Source organism: Cyprinus carpio, unplaced genomic scaffold (assembly GCF_018340385.1).
Source record: "Cyprinus carpio isolate SPL01 unplaced genomic scaffold, ASM1834038v1 S000006785, whole genome shotgun sequence".
NCBI lineage: Eukaryota > Metazoa > Chordata > Actinopteri > Cypriniformes > Cyprinidae > Cyprinus > Cyprinus carpio.
Window position 1 is genome coordinate 101907 of NW_024879374.1, and position 21128 is coordinate 123034.

Here is a 21128-nt window from a genome sequence, read left to right on the forward strand (position 1 = left end):
TTTGAAGGTTATAGAACTTTGTTGTTGAAAAATATTGAGTGCTTGTTAGAATCACACACACACACACACACACACACACACACACACACACACACACACACACACACACACATTACCTATATATATATATATATATATATATATATATATATATATATATAAAAGAAAAAAAAAAAAAATGGAGAGGTCAGTTGAATTCCTAATAACCAACAGGCCTATAACTTTTCTTCTGCATTTTTACTGTTTGAGTGGGAGTTTTTGAGCCTTCAAATCATCTTTACATGAATACACCAAAAATACATAGAAAACATTAGCTTTCTTTATTGTCTGATTAATCATGCTGGATTATTAAGGGAAAAATTATTTATTAGAGCATTTGCATTACATAAAATGAATCAATAATCACTATCATGATGGATTATTAAGGGAAAAATTATTTTTGCTTCAACCCCTAATCAAAATACACCTGAACAAGCTAATCAAGGTCTGGAAGGGTTACTAGGAAGCTACAGGCAGGTGAGTTTTATAGGGTTGGAGCTGAACTCTGCAGGACTGCGGCTCTCCAGGACCGGAGATCGCTACCCCGGGCCTATACTCAAAGTAGTTCAAAAACACTTCCACCTTCCTGAATATCTATGTAAAAATCAGCATTTGATTGTGATTTCTACTGTGAAGACATTTGGCTTTGATGTAAGAACATAGCCCAGCAACCGTTCGTCCACCCACCAGAGCCGAGAGAGCCCGTCGGATCACAGCTCAGTAGAACCACAGCATCAGGACGCAGACTGAAACAGTTGTTAAAATGTGAAATGTGGTCCAGTTAGTTTGTGAAAAATTATATATATATACACACCACAACAAACACACACCACATCCACACACCCAATACACATATATATATATACTGTATATCACCGTTGCCATGAACAAACCTGGGGAATCGGTGACAGAGGTCCGCTGATTTCAAGATGTGTGGTTTGGTTGCTGATGGGATTTTTGATAACACAGCTTAGTGTTGTTATCCTGAGAGTCCACTCCAGAGGTAGAGAGAGATGATGCTGGATCAGGAAACACTGATGCCTGACATAAACTGTTCCTTTGTACCAGGAGAGAGTCCCAGTGACCCACCTTCCACCACTGAAAACACACACAAACAATGAAACAATTCTGCTGATGATGATGATAGATGAGATGAGATGACAGTCTCTGCTTGATGACCGGAACAGCGTGGCACGAAGCTATCAGAAGATATGGAGCAGAGATAAAGCTAATTCAGGTAAATCAGAGAGATTGGTGATATTTACTAACATGCATTAATATTTAAAATTGATATGCAGTACAAGTTAGCAAAGAAATCAACAAATGCCTTGTTTGATTATGTTTGAAAATGGTGATTATAAATATTATTTAAAATTAGGGGAGTGGAAAAACGGTTCAACTTTTTCACGGTTGGTTTGTATCACCAAATAGAATATTCTATCTAACTACAAGCAAACAGCACAATGTAAATAGAGTAGAGTAAAAGATACCCAATGAAATATAAACAGTAATTTTCAGACGTTTTAGGTAGTGTCTAGCGCATGTAGTTTTTTTATGGTACAGAAATTGAATATAATAAAAGTTTAGGTATCAAATGTAAAACAGCATTGCATATTTGACTGGTCGTTAGACATTAAAGAATGTAATCTTTAATTAAAGTTAACCAAAAGCTATTCAATCAAGAGCAAGTGAGTGGATCTTCTTGTTTGTTGCTGTTCGATTATATAGAGACTGTCACTTTAAGAGAATAGCACTAGATCAAGTGCACATGATTACAGTAGGCCTACGTTTTCAGGCCGGCCTATGTCTGCTAATAGGATACTTACCAAGACCGGGCCCATTTTTGAATATGCTTTTATGTGCATTTGTCCATTCAAACACAAATAATACTTCAAAGAGAGCTTAATATTTGCGGCGTGTTCTGAGGTGGATGAGTGCACACAAAATCTTTGCGCCGGCACAGCTTGCGTCCTCTGGCTCCTTAAATGTTCAAAACTGGCAATGCTTTAAATAAGTTTTAGTTAAAAACACACAGATATCAACGTGTGCTGTTCAGGGCTACCTGTAGTGCGCACTATCACCACCACCCGACCCAACATACGGCAATTCGCATGACAACAAGAGAGTGAATGGTTTGCTCCACGTTTTTTGTTTTTTTTTTTTGGTCATATCACGCTTGTTGTAAGCTGTCTGGGCATAAAAGCCAGAATGCACATCCAACGAACGAGAACAATACATCTAGTCGGAAAACTGTTTTTTATGGTCGTTATTTATATTGAACACCATTTTACAAATGCGTTGTTCAGATTTAAATTTGAACTCCGTGGGGTACGTAGCGCGGAGGTGCTGACACCATCTGTGGGGAGACGCCGCACGGTTCAATTTTTTTGTCCGCCTACCGTCCACCATGATTTAAATACAAGGAATGCCATAAAATGCACAACATTGAATTCAACATAAATTGTCTCTCTTTTATAATACTTGTCCAATAATTCTTGATAGTGTTTGTTGTCAACAAAGATGTATTAAAAACAGAGTAGGGTACGTTTCTACCAGAGACCGTGTATTGAATGTGTCGAGCGGCGGTCCTCTCTTCTGCTCTGGTGCACTTTATAAAAGTCCAGAGTCTGCTGTGTGTTTATGTTCATGATGGTCAGGAGTTATCCAGTTGATCTCCAACTTCAGTCTGTCTCTAAGACCTTCATCATAATTGACTCCTTTATGGTCTTTTACGTTGATTTTAGCTCTGCGAACGAGTTTCAAATGTCACCAGATGTCCACATTCCCTCTGTATTTCAGTAAAATCAGTGTTTAGAGTGACAGAATCTCCCTCCATCACTGACACTGACTTCACTTCATCAACACCAAACACACCTGGTGAACAAACAAATATTTACTTATTAGAGATTTTCATTCACATTTGGAATTTTACTGCGCACTCAAGGGAATGATGGAAAATTTGACAATATTAGATGCAAAATTAATGATGGAATCCAATAAAGAACATAATCATGTACAGGTAAGCAAATTAAAATATAAGGTGAAAAGAAAACAAACACTTACCAGCCAGACTCCATGAGCACAAACAAATGAAAATAAACATTTTCTTAAACAGTTCTCCAAACCAGTTTCCCAACACCGATAACTGCTATAATAATCGCACCCTGGCACTCTTGAAAAAGTCGAATGTATAAAGTGTAAAGTGGTTTAGTAAAACACTGCAGTCAATGAACAAACTCCTCCAGTAGCTCCTCCCACAAAGACAGACCTTTTTCAGCAATTATTAAAATGTAAAACTGGCTTACTTAAAATGTCCTGCCGACATTTAAAACATTTTACGTTTCCTTTCTCAAAATGATTTTTTTCTGTTGTTTAACTCCTTTTTTGGTCTGGATTGATGCACTCCAAGGTCTGACTTAAACAAGGGCTTATAGGCCAAAAAGTGCCTACAAAATTCAAGTTTAAGGGGTAAAAAAAAAAAAGCAAACAAACCCTACAATAACAAGTTCCTGATGTTTATACAGATAATATCATATTTAAGCAATATCAGGAGTGCTATTTTACCCTGATTATCAGCAAGACTGTAAATGTGATACTGATTTTGATTTTGTAACAGTTCCATACACAAGAAAAATAGTAGCCTAACTTACATTTAACATATTGTGTGTTTTTGATCGTTCAAAGAAAATATCACCAAATAAATCACAGTAGAACCACAGCAAATGTTAATCTACATCTCTGAAAAAAAGCAGCACGAGCTAACCATGTTCCCAAATTTATTATGGGAATCCTTTAAAAATCTGTTTTCATCAAACAAGAAGATTTAAGGTCTCCCATTTCTGACAAAATAAAATCTCTGTGATATAACTTTAATAATAAATAAATAAATATAGAAAATAACGATAAAAAATAAGACATCCATAAATATTACTATTGTAATTTTTCTGTTGTTCTGTAAAATCACAATTATCACTATATATAGTAGTATTGTTAATATTAACAACAAAACAGTAATAATAAATACTCTTTAACTTCTTCTCTTCTTTCTGTAGATCAAAGAGTGTCATTTTGACAAGTCATATTCAGTCTGTGAAGGGAGGAGGAGTTTTTTTCAACACTCGCTGCAGAGCTTCACTAAACCGCTTCATTACAGACCGACAGCTTCATTCACTTTCAAGAGTGTCAGGAGGGCTCGATTATTATCACAGTTTTGTTGTGAAGCTGTTTTGCGAACTGCTGAAGAAAATGTTTATTTTCATCTGCTTGTTCTCATGCAGGCTGGCTGGTAAGTATTTTTATGGCTTCAGTTCTGTTATTAGTATATATTTTAATTTTTGTCCTCAAACATAATTGATATTTCCATCATTAGAGTGTTGTCTCTAATATTTTGCCTATATATATTTCTAATCCTGTATCAGACTAATATACTCAAATGCTTAGCATTCATGCTGCTGTCCCCTACAGTGCGGGGTAAAGGATTGTTCTGCAATGACCTTTTTGAATAGCTTAAACATGACTAAATAGTCTTATATTGAGTAAATATCCCTGTTTGTTCATCAGGTGTGTTTGGTGAGTCAGTGTCAGTGATGGAGGGAGATTCTGTCACTCTAAACACTCATCTTACTGAAATACAGAGAGACGGTCTTATAATGTGGAAATTTGGACTCGTTCTCATAGCTAAAATCAACGCAAAAGACAATAAGAGAGATTTTTATGATGAGAGATTCAAAGATCGACTGCAGCTGGATCAGACTGGATCTCTGAACATCACGAACACCAGAACCACAGACTCTGGATTTTATAAAGTAACCAGCAGCAGAACAGAGAAGCCGCTCAACACATTCAATCTTACCGTCTATGGTGAGTTAAAAGTAGGCCTACTTTTCACACTTTCATAGTAAAATTTCTTCTAAATTTACAAAAGAAAAAAAAGAAGTGCATTAGTGAGACAGTTCCTTGTGTAGGATGTCATTGTTTTATTTTCATTGAAATTCATGAACATTTCCATAACATATAAAATTAAATTTTTAGCCTTTTTTTTTTTTTTTTGGAATCCTTCTGTTAAGAGAGGGGTTTAGATCAGAATCAAGATTGTCTGCATCAACATTGACCTATGTGTGTGATGAACTTTGACTGAACAATTAAATTCTAACAAATATAAACATATATTAATTACATTTATAATCTTTTTTTTTTTTAGCACGTCTGCCTGTTCCTATAATCAGCAGTACCTCTTCACAAAATCCACCACCATCATTATCATCTTCAGTATCCAAATGTCTGTTGCTGTGTTCAGTGGTGAATGTGAGTGATGTGACTCTCTCCTGGTACAGAGGAAACAGTTTATTGTCCAACATCAGTGTGTCTGATCTCAGCAGAAGTCTTTCTTTACATCTGGAGTGTCTGGATGATTCTTACAGCTGTGTGATCAACAATCCCATCAGCAACCAGACTCAGCATCTCAACACCACTGAACTCTGTCAGCCATGTTCAGGTATGTCTGTGATAATATATATATATATATGTACACATTCATTTGCACCAATGACTGTCTCCTCCGCATCCTCCAGATGTAAGTCAGATAGTGCTGATTTCTGCTCCTGGGTCTCTGTTGATCATAGCTGCAGTTGGGATCTTCTGCATCTGCAGGAAACGCAGAAAAACAGAGCAAGAAGGCAAGTATTGTATACCTACCTCTTTTATTATAGCTAACTCTCAGACATCATTTCATTTAGTGTTTTGTTTCTGTAATTTTAGCTGAAACAGTTGAGACTGGTGCAGAGATCACTTGACGGCTGATCCAACATTCTACAAATGAAAAGCACTGAAATCGGTAGGTGAATTTATTTCTGTGGATGGTATGTGTCTGTATTATTGGACTCGGATTAAGGAGTGTTTTTAATGATTTACAAACACAGCACCACAATTGACATTTGTCCAATGACTTTCATACCGTATATTGCTTATTTCCAAGATAGAGCATTTGGGATAAAGTTTTTTATGGGCTTGCTCTTATTTGTGGTTATTTTAATAGCAAGATCTGGCAACATGAGTCAAGACATAGGCACCTCGTTCCCTGTTATTTCTTGGACCCCAGATACAGAGAGAGACGCGACTCTGTTACGCATTTAAACATGCATTTAAATCATTAACAACTAGTTTTTTGGTTCCGTACACACTGCGTAGAAATTTTAATCTCATTTTAAGTTAATTTGGTAAGGTAATTCGGTTTTAGAATGCGATTGTCATTCCCATAAATTACTGAACTGTGTGTGTACAGGTTACGCATTAGAACAGGGGTGGTCACAGTCCTGCAGAGTTTTGCAAAAACTCAAAAAACTAGAAAGCTACTGCCTGTATTAAATTAAATTAAATGAAAATAGTTAGAGACCTAAAAAAAAAAAAAAAACTAGTTTGATAATGATTAATATATAGACATGGGTTACATTTTAAAGTCTTCATGGAAAAAATACATCAGTGAAAATGCATTTGTGTTTTCTTTCAGAGGCGTAAAGAGCAGGATAATGAGGTGTACGCTGGATTCTCAAGACACTGACCAACTCTTGATCAAAACTCTTGTTTTTGGCTAACTTTTTACACCCCAATCACATGTTTTTTTTTGTTGGGTTTTTTTTTTTTGTGAATTTAAATAAATCCTGAAAAAGTTCCTAAAAGTGATGGATTTCTCACGGAAGGGTATTCCAAGTTTACACAGATTTCATTGAGGTAGGTAATGTATACAGATTGCATTCTTATTGATTTTGGAGTCCTTAATTGGAAAAAAGCATTGCGTTTGAATTGAGAACTGAGAAGAAAATAAGACCAATACACGGTCGCAGCAAAAAAAAAAAAAATTGAACCTCAGTTCTTTCAGCAGTCATATTCCATTCTGCTATTAGTTTTAAATCTTTGATCTCTGATTCCACAACTATTTTAACCCATTATTTGTTTCCAATGTTAAAACCTCATGATCTACAGATGTTTGACCTGATCAAGTATCTCCACAGTCTTTTTTTCAGATGTTAAAATCTGATTCATGTGTGTCGTTTGTTTCAGTTGGACTCAGTTTAATGGTTTACACACCTCTATTTAAGACCCTGCTGTGACCAAACATGGAAAAACAATGTGTTATTTTATAGGGGCAAATGTCTTAAACCTTATTTAAAAGTGATATGCTGTGACCAAACATGGAAAAACAATGTTAAATATGTCTTATATTTCAATAATCGTTCAAATATATTTTCGTAAAATATTTTATGAGTTATGTGATCACCACCTGATCCTGTTTTTGATTCTAATTAAGATTTTGCTCTGATCATTATGACTAGAATCTCCTGTGAAAACCCTCTATATTGTTTCAGTGAATCTGTTGTGTTCTGATCAGGAAATGTCTACAGACTTAGCGCTCACTTTCCTCACTGAACTCTGACCAAATGTCTTTAATGTCAATCATAGTGATAGTGATCAAAAATCATTTTGTTTGTTCAACTACTGAGATGGGTTCGTGAAATGCGTCTCCTGCCAAATCAAATGTATTGCAAATAAAATACATTCATTATACTTTATTTTCTTTTTTTTTCATATTATGGTGTTTTCATACAATATCTGTGTCATAGGAATGATGCTTGTACAGCAATAATGACTCTAATATGAAACATTTAAATCAAATCATTTACAAATGAGAATAATACAGATAGCAGTGAATAATAATACAAGGCACAACACAATGTAGTATCACACAACATTTCTTTAAATACAGAGTCAGGTAAAAGTGCAAACAAACTTTTTCTATGCACTGAAATTAGTTTATCAGCATAAATACAAATACATAGGTGCTTTAGATAAAATGTTCTTAATCCAGGTCCTGGGGACCCATCACTTTGCACATTTTGTGTGCCTGCCTTATTTAACACAATTGGATTCGGATCATCAGCTCATTAGGAAAGATGCTCAATGAACTCGAACTATGCTGCCGTTCACGTGGTCTGCCTTGAGAGGAGAAGTGCAACAGGTTGTGTCCCGGATGAGAGAGGTTTTTGATGATGTTTACCTGCCCCGTTTTCTTCTTCACCTCTCCGAAGGTTTCTTCACTCCGAAGTTCAATCTGAGTTGTATAAGTCCTGAAGGCTGGGCAGGTGCACACCAATGATCTTTTCTGCTGTCGCTCGTTGAAATATCCGCGTCAAGTGACTAAAACATGTAGAAAAACATGTCATCATACCGTAAGTTCCTGCAAAATTTACATTTAATGTAATGCTATTAACTTAATATTTGTCCTCCTGTATGACGTTTGTCAAGATCATTCATGAGCCTTGTGTAGGATTTGTTTGATGAGTGAAAGTGTAAATCAGTGGTGTTCTTTATTACGAATATCCAGACATTATGAATCCAGGCATATTTCTCTACCTTTAATCTTTTTGATGATCCTTTTTATGACTTTTTAAAAAAATATATTTTTCAGCTGTTTCTGATGTCGATACAGATCAAAAGTCAGCATATATGATGGAGGGAAGATTTCAGTTCAACTGCTACACACTGGTGTTTGAAAAAGTCCCAAAAAGAATGAGATTAAATTGGTATTTTAATGGAATTCGCATCGCTTACAATCACAAGGATCTCAGGTCATATCTGCACGGATGCTGCAGTGTGATAAGAGATTCAGAGACCAGGCTGAAGTGGTCGGATCAGACTGGATACGCTGACCCATCACGAAATCACAAAACACAGGACTCTGGAGAATATATACACTAGAGATCATCAAGAGCAGCATGAATCAGTGAAAAAGATCTTTCAGTGTGTGCTGTCATTGGTGAGTTATTAATGAGTAGGTCTTTATGTCTTTTACTCACAATAATTAATGGTGTTTATTAAAAAACAATAAATTTCAGAGTTACTTTTTTCTTTAGCCAGCATCATTGAACAGTATAAATAATGTAAAAATAAGGTTTTAAAACTAAGATTGCCTTTTACTTTTTAATTTTTGTTCTGTGGAGAAGACACTTTCTCACTTATTTCTTTAAAATTGGTACTGTCATTTCACAATAACATTGTTGGATTCCAGCAAGAATTTTAGTTATTTAAGGTCTGTCAGTTGAATAAAGATGGATAAACATGTTTTAGAACTTTTTATATGTTTATAGGTTCTGCAGTTCATTTTGTTTCTGTTAATTTCTTAAGATCCACGAAAAGAATATGCAGAATTATATATATATAGATATATATATATATATATAGTATATATATATATATATATATATATATATTATAGCTAGCAGGGTGAGTATCATTAATCATTCACTGGCCTTTAAGCTAATTTTAAAATACAGTTTTTGAAACCTTAAAATCAAACCCAAAATAATAGCTATGGCACTGTGCTCCTGTTTGAGTTGACTCAATATTAAAATACAACCATCTCACCTCATCTCACAGCAGACCCACTTTTATTCCATGTGTTTGTGTCAGACTGTCAGATTCGCTCACTAATGATTATCTCTCTTTAGCCGATACCGATTCAGGTCTATCTTCAGGTCTGAAAGCAGGGATATATGCTGGTTTTGTTCTTCTTCTTCTTGTGGCTGCAGCAGCTGTTGTTCGTTTTGATTTACTCTCGCGCTGAGGAGATCCAGAAATTGCACGTATACACCAACAGACACCAATAGTGAGCAGGAAAACATCATCTTTATTGTGCCAACTGTAGTAATAATTCGTATACTTTTATGGTGACTTTTTTCCAAAGCAGCCAAGAAGAAAAACAAGGATGGGAGGGTTCTGTAGAAAAGTACAGATTCGGATCTGAGTGTTTGTGGTGTGATTGTGGCTTCATTCTGCTCAGGATTAATTCTAACGCAAACACAGAACACTATTATTCATGGCTCTCGAAATGCGTGATCAATAGTTACTTTATTTTCCTGATAATGCTATCTTCAGTAGCAAACTTGAATTCAGTCTGCTCACGCCTTGTATCTAAGGCATTCACTTCATTGTTTCTCATATCACAATGCGACTCAGTTTATATATTAATAATTATTATTATTATTATTATTCAACTTGCTCTTCTGGTGAAAAACATAGTGCCAATGTGAAATGACAATCCGGTCATGCTCTCTCTTTACATTCTGTAACATGTTGTTTTCATAAAGATTAGAAAGATGGAGATCCCAAGATCAGCATGTAATCTACAGCAGCATTATTCCCACTACGTTAAACCAGCAAAGACCACTGCTTCAGCTTTTATAAGCCTTTTAAAAAAATTCTAACAATCACCTCGTAAAAATAGAAAATGTGTCGCAGGTCACACTGATGAATTAATTCTTGTGTCCAAAGCAACAAGTAAAGTACACCACAAGCAGTTCAGTTATTATAATAAATGCCTTTGGTTGTAGATTAGTTAGATTTTAAACCACATATATTTAAATCACAAATAATCTACTTGTAGAAACCAGTTTAAAACAGTTAAAACAAGTTGTGCTAAATATTTTACCCTTTTAGGTATTTGGTTTCTGGGCTTATCTTATTTTATTAATGTTCCCATTCATCTAAATGGGATCGATTTTGTGACTTTTTTTCTACAACCTAATCGCTGTACTTCATACTTGTGGACAATAAAAGTGCTAAAATGTATTGTACTACTACGCATTTTATAATGAAATCTGAACAGCACAAACATGAGATTAACTGTCATTTTAAAAGTATTTGTTTCCACCAGGTGGCAGAAACTGTCCACTTAATAATAATAATAATAATAATAATAATAATGTGTTTAAAATTGTGCACGTTACATACTGTAAGTACTATATATTTTTGGATGTCAGACTCTTTGTCTCACCTTTTCACCCCTGATAAGTTGCACAGTACAGACATATATATGTTTAATTGACTATTAAATCAGACATCTTCATTCATTATGTGTTACAGATAACTATGACTACGAATAAGATACAATAGACAATAGGACTGATAGGAAGTGGAGTACACAAACACTCCACAAGATAATGGACATTATACCTTAACGTACAGTTCCTCACCAAGCAGTTCTTCCCTCAAAAGTTCCCATCATCGTTCCATGTAGTAAAAAAGAAAAAATTAATATTAATAATAATAATTTATAAATAATTGGTTAAAATTTTATGCCAGAATTTAAACTGTTCTTAAAGTGTTTATAGATAAAAAAAAAGCATGCATTGCATTGGCCTCATACTGAACTTCTGTGTTGTTAGTACAAATTTAGACTATCTGTGGTTTTTAAATACAATTTTTTGTTGTTCTTATTCAACTGTCCTTCTGAGGCCAATTCTGAATCCATAATTAATTCTTTATGGACCCCTTTTGAATATAGACCAGGGGTGTCAAACTCAGTTCCTGGAGGGCCGCAGCCCTGCTCCAACACACATACAATGTAGGTTTCAAATAAGCCTGGAGGACTTGATTTGCTGGATAAGATGGGTTTAATTAGGGTTGAATCTAAACTCTGCATGTCTGCGGCCCACCAGGAACTGAGTTTGACACCTGTGATACAGGCTTATTCATAAACGTTTATCAGTTCCATAATTACTATTCAGTTTTCAGTTCATTTTTAAAAAGGGTTTTTAGTAGTGTGAAATATTTTTATATGTGTGTTTTATAAAAAAATGTGAACTTAAAATAGTTACTATTAGATGAAAAGGAACATCTTTTAAAAGGTGACCTTCGATAGCAGCACTGAACATGGGTTTCTGTTTAAACAACAAACACAGTTCTGACGAAGATGCTGACCACTGAGTGCAAATAAAACAGTGTGTGAAATGAGAAGATGCAGAGTCACAAAAATAAACAGTTCTTCTGTTTTCTATTCCCACCACTGCTCTTAGTTTGTCTTCTTACCTCTCACTAAGATTATTTAGCTACATTGTTGAATTCAAACCTGTTGCTATAGAGATAGATGCAATTCCCTCTGTTCGCTTTGAGTTTACACAACTACATTATTATCTGGTCAGATTCTGGCTAACAAACTTTGTATTATCAATAATATCAGTCGTTGCAAAAAAGGAACAACAACCCTAAGCGACTTTTGTGACGGCCGCCTCACACCAATACCCAAGAGGACCACTTTTACTTGTTGTTGCATATGACAAATGCTGTTGAGTTCCTGTTTTAGCCTCTCAGCACCATTTTGGTAATAACAGAGTAGCCAGTTACACAACAGAGATTTCAGAACTTGAATAAGATCACAAAATCCAATGTCACTAGGTGAAAAGATAAAACTTTAACCACATACACGTTAATTTTTACTTTAGAATTTTTAAACCGAAACAAGATGTTAACAACTAAACAGAAATACAGTAGGAGATGACTCAAACAGAAAGATCAAATACACGATACCAGTATATATATATATATATTCAGCTAGTGGGTTTACTTAGCTTGTAGAAATAGGCCTCCTAAGAAAACAAATAATTCAAGTGTATAACTAAAACACTGCATATATTAAATCAAATACGAATTTAATTCTTATAAAAGATCCAAAATTGATTCAGTCAAGAGCATCCAGCTGAGTGAGTGATTTCGTCTTGCCTTTTTGTTGTTTGTTTAACATTAATGACACAGACATAGGCAAGTAAATTACGCTTTCTGTACACTTAAGACGCGCTTCAGCTGTGTGTACAGCATTGAGCATGCTTGTTTATTGCGCTTATAATACTATTTAACATCTAGCACATCCCCTCTCTTATTTTTTCATTCATTGCATGGATCATAATCACTCATTAGGTCAGGTGTTATAACCTTTTAGTGCTGCTACATTGGATGTATTTTTTGTATCTTACATATCTTAAAATATGTAAGATTTGTTTTTATTAAAATATGTGGTATAATTTTGTTTACTTGTGTACTTACATTAGGCCTATCCCACTTGTTTCCAAGATGTTTGAAATCTAGAGAAATAAAAAAATTTAGAGAATATAAATAGTAACTAGCTACAAGACGAAAAATCAGGGCGAAATCGCACTTACTGTGACTTTAAGAAAGCTTCATCAAAAACAATTTTCTATACAATTAAAAAAAAAAATTATATATAAGTTTAGGAAGTGCACAGGTTCATTTCTCATTTTCAGGTGGATGTGTATTCTCGAGGTGGCTATAAAAATCAGTTGTTTGATTTCCGAATGATTGGGGAGTGTCTTTACTCCAAACATAAACTTGTCATCTGCCTGCATATTCACTTATTCACAAGCCCCCTTCAGTTCATCAGTACAATTGCTGATCTAGTTCATTGTAGAATCTGAAATACAAAGAACCTGAGAGAACGTAAAAAGAAGGAAGATCTTGAGAACAATTCTGGTTTGAAATTTACGACCATAAAATTACCAATTACTAAGTTCAGTAATAATTAAGCACTTGTTATTTTCTCACAAACGATTTCTCACAAATGAACTCGGTCTCCACAACATACAAAAGCAAGTGGAAAGTTTTACTTGGATATAGATGATATAGATGGATGTTTCGAAGAGTTGATTTGCTCACCAGAAACAGTGACCTTGAATTCCCAGCAAATGACCTTTCCCCGCTTCTACCTGAGGAACTTTAGTTGATAATCCTCCAGTGTCACTGGTTCTGGTGTTCTTGATGGTCAGAGATCCGGTTTGATGATGCAGCTCCAGTATCTGTCTTTGAATCTCACATCACCATATGCAGTCTTACTGATGTCCCCATTCATTCCAGCTGCTAGGGTTTTATCTTGAAAGCTCCACTGTACCCGCTCACCTCTTTCTATGGTAAAGTCGGTGATTAGAATTAAACTTTCTCCCACCATTGCTGACACTATCTTGGGACCGGACTCACCTGAAGAACAAAGAAAGAAAAATTACTCTTACTAAAACAAATTTGATATTACTCTGTCAAATTCAACTGAGGTATCATGTCATTTGATATAGTTTTTTAAAAGCACTATATTAAGTTAACATGTAGTTTACAGAAAAATATGGCCCCAATTTGAAAACCCATGTTCTATACAATGCAAATTCAGAAATAATCACACACATAATGACATGTAAACAGCAGTTTAATCATTACTGCAACTAACTATTTTAATAATAAATTATTCTGATTATTATTACTGCTTTCATTTACATGTATGTAGAACATCAAAGCTACGTTTAAGAGGGAATGATCTCCTTCCACTGCATGCAGGCCCAAATTAATTAATAATCATTTTCGATGGGGATTTGTTACAAATTAGTTTTTGCAGCCATAGTCATCAAAGTTATGTTTTCAATTTAATCTACTGCTGGAAGAAAACATTTTGAAGTGAAACTGAAAGACTCACAACAAATGAAAACTCTGAATTTCCTGTTCAAGTTTCTTCTGCTTGCTGACGATACGTAGTTTATAAGGTCCAGCTGTGATGTTCTTGATGGTGAGAGAGCCAGTGTTCTTGTCCAGCCGTAGTCCGTCTCCGAATCTCTCATCGGCATCAGTGTATGTGGTCTCTTTGGTCTCTCCAGTCAGCTGAGCAATCAGATTGTTTTCATCTCCAAACATCCAGAGGAAAAGATCATCTCTCTGTGTTTCGATATCAGGGTTTAGAGTCACATATTTGCCCTTCACCCCTAAAATCATCCTCACTGTGAGTTGTGACAACAGCACAAAGACAAAAGAGAAAACAGAGAGAAAAAAAGTTTACAATATAGAAATGTGTTTAAAATCAACTTGAAATGGACATGGGCTGGGTGATAAAATAATATGTATCGAGACCATTTTTTACTCAATAGGTATTAATCTAATAGTCTATCATACAGCAGAAATACAAGCGACAGCAGTCTGCACAACCCGATCTCATGGCAATACATCCATATTTTACGAGGTGACTAATTCATACCAATTCATATGTTTTGGGAATTTTTTTCGTATTTTATGAGGAGGCAAATTCATAGGAATTTGTATGAATGACCACCCCTAATCCTGCCCCTAAATCTACCCTTACAGAAAACATACAAATGAGGTTGTATGAATTCATACAAATTTGCCACCTCGTAAAATATTTATGAATTGGTCACAAGATATGGTTGGTCTCCATGTTTCTGTGTGTCCTCTCTGTGGTATGAATGGCATGGTTTTGACTATTACTATTGAATACTAAAGTATAATTCTCAAGATAATAAAAAAAATATATATATTTATTACTTTTAAGGAATGATAAACTGTTAAAGTTTTATTAATTTATTTAATTTTTTAAATTTTAATGATAAGACAATTTTTTTTATGATATATTTTTGGGCATTTCGCCCATCCCTATGGACACTACTGACTGTCTTCTGACACAGAAACATTGTATTACTCAGTTTCCTGCCTCAAAGACCATGAATCCAGATGTGAAGAACATTTTGCTTTCTTGAATGAAATAAAAGCTGAATGAAGTACTCATGGAGGACAGTGTTTATTTGACAATGCATTTCAGAATCAGAATCAGAAAGAGCTTTATTTACAAGTATGCTTGCGGATACAAGGAATTTTTTTAGTGTCATAAGCTTCCAGTTCATAGAAACAACAACACACAGTCAATAAAAATAAGATCAGAATAAAAAATATACACATATATAAATATAAATAGACAAAGAATTAAAAAATAAATTGAAAACTAAAATTGTATGTACAGTTGTGCTATAGATGATAGAATGGAATAGAATAAGGTAGTAACAAATAAATATAAGGTTATTGCACATTAAACTGTTCATGAATTTGATTGCCTGGGGGAAGAAACTGTTCTTGTGCCTGTCTGTCCTGGTATTTGGGGCTCTGTAGCACCGGCCAGATGGCAAAAGTACAAAAGGGGGATGACTTGGATGTGAGGGATCCAGAGTGATTTTTGGGTGGGCAGGGGAACATCAATAATCCTACTGGCAGTCCGAACCATTCTCTGTAATCTTCTGGTGTCTAATTTTGTAGCTGAGCTCAACCAGGCAGTTATTGAAGTGCAGAGGACGGACTGAATGATGGCAGAGTAGAACTGTTTTCAGCAGCTCCTGTGGCAGATTAAAAACTTCCTCAGCTGGGGTTTGAAGGAAGTACAACCTTTGTTAGGACTTTTTTTTTTTTTACAATGGAATCGATATGAGTGTCCCACTTCAGGTCCTGGGAGATGATGGACCCCAGGAACTTGAATGACTCTACTGTACCCACAATGCTGTCCATGATGGTGAGTAGGGGCAGAGCAGGGGGGTTCCTCCTGAAGTCAACTATCATCTCTACAGTTATGAACGTTGTTGAGCTCCAGGTTGTTAAGACTGCCCAGACAGCCAGCTCTTTATCTACCTTGTCTGTAGGCAGACTCGAAACCATCCTGAATGAGGTCAATGAGTGTGGTGTCATCTGCGAATTTCAGTAGCTTGACAAAGGACTCCTTAGATGTGCAGTCATTGGTGTACAGTGAGAAGAGCAGTGGGGAGAGAACACATCCCTGAGGGGAACGACATGTCTGACATGAATTTCCCCAGTCTCACTAGCTGTTGCCTATCTGTTAGGAAGCTGGTGATCCACTGACAGATAGAGCTAGGAACAGAGAGCTGGGTTAGTTTGGTCTGGAGGATTGTTGGAATGATGGTGTTGAAGGCCGAACTGAATTCCACAAATAGGATCTTTACATAAGTCCCTGGTTTGTCCAGATGCTGCAGGATGAATTGCAGTCCCATGTTGACTGCATCATCCACGGACCTGTTTGCTCAGTAAGCAAACAGCAGAGGGTCCAGTAAGGGTCCAGTGATGTCCTTCACAATAGCCAGAACCAGTTTTTCAAATGACTTCATTACAATAGACGTTAGAGCCACAGGTCTGTAGTCATTAACTCCCGTTATCTTGGGTTTCTTTGGGATGGTGATGATGGTGGAGCATTTGAAGCATTTAGGGACTTCACACAGTTCCAGTGATCTGTTGAAGATATGTTTGAAGATGGGGGCCAGTTGGTCAGCACAAGTTTTTCAGACAGGCTGGTTTCACATCATCTGGGCCTTGTGCCTTTCTTCTTTTTTTCTTTCTGAAGACCTGGCACACATCATCTTCACTGATCTGAAGTGCAGGAGTGCGGGAGAGGGGGGTTGCAAGAGGTGTTAACAGTTGTGTAAAGAGATGGTCAGAACGGCTGTAAGGGTTTTGAATCTACAGTAAGGGGTCGTTTACAAGACAATGTTTTCAGCCAAAAATGGGAAACTTTTTATGCGTTTTGACTGTTCATTTACACGACAACTGTGATTTGTGGACCAAAAAAGCATATTTTTGAAAACGGGTTTCAAAGTGCAAGTTTTTGAAAAAGGCACCGTTGTCATTTCCATGTAAACACCCAATACGGGAATCTTTGAAAACTGTGACGCGTGCGTAGGTATGTGTTAGGTATGTAGACATGCGTAGTATGTCACACAACAATGGCAGAGTACATGGTACGTTTGTTGCTACTCAAGAGTTTGCTAATGCTTCTTCATTAAAGTGTGGGTTTACTTCACCAATATTACAACCAACAGCGGAGTCGCATCATATAATCATCACTTCCCTACAGGTACTGTTTACTAACAAAGTGACAGCACCAACTACTGGCCTGACATACGGAATTCAGCATTTTTGCCATTTTTCGCGGATATGTCTAAACGCAAATTGTTTTGAAAACTTTGTCGTGTATTTGTGAAACATTTTTAAAAAACTCAAGGGAAAAACTTTTCTGTTTTAGACTACACCGTTGTCGTGTAAACGTAGCCTAAAACTCATTCAGGTCTTCAGCAAGTTGTTGATTTACCTCAGTGCTGGGGGATGGTGTCTTGTAGATGGTGATGGGTTTCAGGCCTTTCCACACTGAAGCGGAGTCGTTGGAAGTGGACTGATCTTCCAACTCTTTAGTGTAGCTCCTTTTAGCCACTCTAATCTCCTTATTCAGCATGTTTCTGGCCCGATTGTACAAGACTGTCCCCATTTCTGTAGGCATCCTCTTTGGCATGGAGATGTCTGAGTTTTGCTGTTAATATACTGTTGTATATTACTATCTCTGGGGGGACGTGTAACATGCTGACTGTATTTTGGCAGTTTCACATGAGAGATTTGATTTATTAAAGTCCCCAAGAATGATTATAACAGAGTCCGGGTATTGTTGTTCGGTCTCTGTGATCTGATCAGCGAGTTTCTGTAAAGCTGAGGCTCACGTGTTGCTTGTGGTGGAATGTAAACACTATGAGAATGAATGAGTGAAATTCCTGCAGCTAATAAGAATGGCTTACAGTTAATGAAGAGCACTTCCAGAAGATCGGGACAAACACATATTCTTTAAAGCTGCCCTGTCTGTACACCATCTTTCGTTGATGTAGAAGCATGTCCCGCTGCCTCATGATTTCCCCGTTGATTTTGCGTCGCGGTCCGCTCTGAACAGCTGAAAGCCCGGCAGATGAAGCGCACTGTCTGGAATGGCATCTTTCAGTCAAGTTAATGTTAATGAGTTAATGAACAGCGCTCTCTTCCACCCTCAGTACCCATGGCTGAAGTGCCCATGAGCAAGGCAATGAACCCCCAGTTGCTCCCCAGGCGCTGGATATAGCTGCCCACTGCACCGGGTGTGTGTTCATGGTTTGTTCACTTCTCACTGCTGTGTGTGTGCACTTGGATGGGTTTAAATGCAGAGCACCAATTCTGAGTATGGGTTACCATACTTGACAAATGTCACCACTTTCACTTTCACTTTGATGGCAGCCATAATGTTGAAGTGGCTCTTAGTGAAAATAAGTTTGGCACGCCTCCCCTAGCTGGTGGGATTTCATTGGGAAATTTTTGAAACTTTAATTTGCAGGTGTGTTAACAACAGGAATGAACCACAACTGCCTTTTTCTTACGGTAAATTTTACAGAGTTTTTTTTTTTTTTACAGTGCGATTGTTCTCATCATAGTCATGATGTTGCCCATTACATGGCATTTGTGTCCTAATGATAAGAGTCAGACTTGTAACTTGAAGGTCATGGGTTCAAGTCTTAGTACCGGGAAGAATTGTAGGTGGGGGGAGTGAATGAACAGTGCTCTCCAGAGTATGTGAGCGGAGTGGAGCGGCAACAGTTTCCCCTCCACGCTCAGAGCATTTAATGATCACTCCACTCCAGCTCCACTCCGGGTTCACAATTTCCTGCTCAGGCTCCACTCTGCGCTCACTGATACCAGAAACACCGCTCCGCCTTCACTCCATGACTAAAGTATTTCAGCATGTTTGAAATGTTGTGTTCATAACGTAGCCTATATTAAATACAAATATATTAAAATACAGGAGAGTTTCAAAGTGGCTTAGGCTATTGTGTGCAAACGTTTTTTTCCTACCACATGCAAAATTAATGACATGGTTGTCAGCATTAAAAGGTATAATTGCTACTTTCTGCAGTGTGAATGTGCTGTACCTGTTTAAATCATGCTTTAACCCGAAAATATTCAGTAAAAGGAACAGACAAACTCCTTGAGAACTAGCCTATAACTTCCCGCTTGGGTACTGCAGTCATTATAACCTTCTGATTTGTGAGAGACATCTGTATCAAGCTTTAGCTAAATATGTTTATCATGTAAATTCTTGCTAAATATGCATTTATATTACGGGCTATTGGCATGAATTGTACTCGTGATGGAGTGGTGGTGGAGTGCTCTTGGACCGAGTGAAAACCACGACGGTCCTACTTAAAAAATCCGCTCCTCGCACCAGTCAAATCACACCGCTCCGCTCACATACTCTGGTGCTCTCTTCCACACTTATTACCCACAACTGACAACTGAGGTGCCCTTGAGCAAGGGGAGTGTACCCCCAATTGCTCCCCAGGCACCACAGCGAAAGTTGGCTGCCCACTGCTCCAGGGTGCATTTTCCCAAAAGCATCATTGGCTAATTATGTTCATAAGTTCCATTGAAAACTATTGGTAATGAAAGAACTTTTGACCATAGTTGCTATTGGGAAACGCACCCCTGGGTGGCTGTTCAAGGTGTATGAGTGTTCATTACTCACTGCTGTGTGTGTTGCTCTTGAATGGGTTAAATACATCATACTTATCCTCACGTCACTTTCACTTTACAGTTTGGTACAGGATTCAGAATGTAGGGATGTGCTCAAAGCCAAATACCACATTCGGAAAGGAAATGACGTATTCTATGGAGCCCCTAAAAGGACTTGGTGATGAACAAAAAAAAAATGTGTGATGGGAAGAAAAATAAGTTTCAATGCTTTTGCATTGTGTCGCATCAGGGAGCCACTATCATTATACCGGGACTGAAATTGCTTTTGAATGTGTGCGCGATTTTTACTGTCAGACAGTCATCTCTCCTTACTATCTTCACGCAATAAAGTGAAATCTGATGTACTGTAATGTGACTGACTTCCGCAGCAATCCTAACCAAGTCCCTTCACAGGCTTTATAGAATGCGTTATTCATTTTACGTGCCTTTCCAAATCGCCATCTCCTTGTAGCATTTTCATTTATGTGTGTGTGTGTAACATTGGAATTCCTTCTGCTGTTTTGCCCCCTTTACACATTTTATAAGCTCTTTGTGAGTTCTCATATGGTAAAATACCATTACATGTACACACATACAACAAGCACATTTAGCCCAGCAATGCAGCATTGTTTTAGATGTTCAGTAAGTTATGTTGCAAAATGTACATCATAAATCTTTTTTTTTATAGGTATGGTGACAGTGTGAATGCTAAGTGAACCATCTATATCAACAATATAAATGCACCATTTTCTTTTTTTAATTTGAATCAGAAGAACCAAGAGAACCAAACTACAACTGTGAACACACCCTTCCATTTCTGAAGACAGAACTGATCAGAAGTTTGCATGCAGCCTGCACAGTTTGAGCTGAATTAACTGCAGAAAAACTGAAAGACTTGAGATACTCACCTCTCACAGCAACATTAATTCTCTTGATTGTGGTCCCTTTTTTGCTGATGACCTTCTGTTTATAAACTCCAGTGTGTTCAGTTGTGATGTTTCTAATGGTCAGGGATCCAGTACTAATGTCCAGACCCCAGACTGCCTCCAAATCTCTCATTGACGCCGTCAAATGTAGAGATATTTCCATTATCCCTTCATTGATTTCAGCTATGAGAGTGTTTTTTC

At 36.8% G+C, this 21128-nt stretch overlaps 1 protein-coding gene across 1 annotated transcript; it reads left to right on the forward strand.

Moving 5' to 3' along the window:
• Window positions 1-4195: 4195 nt before the first annotated feature.
• Window positions 4196-5719, forward strand: LOC122144852 (natural killer cell receptor 2B4-like; the record flags this gene model as incomplete). Its single annotated transcript, XM_042756062.1, has 4 exons — window positions 4196-4324; window positions 4600-4899; window positions 5240-5533; window positions 5610-5719. Coding segments are annotated over exons 1-4 (744 nt in total), but the record flags the coding sequence as incomplete, so codon positions are not given.
• Window positions 5720-21128: the final 15409 nt, after the last annotated feature.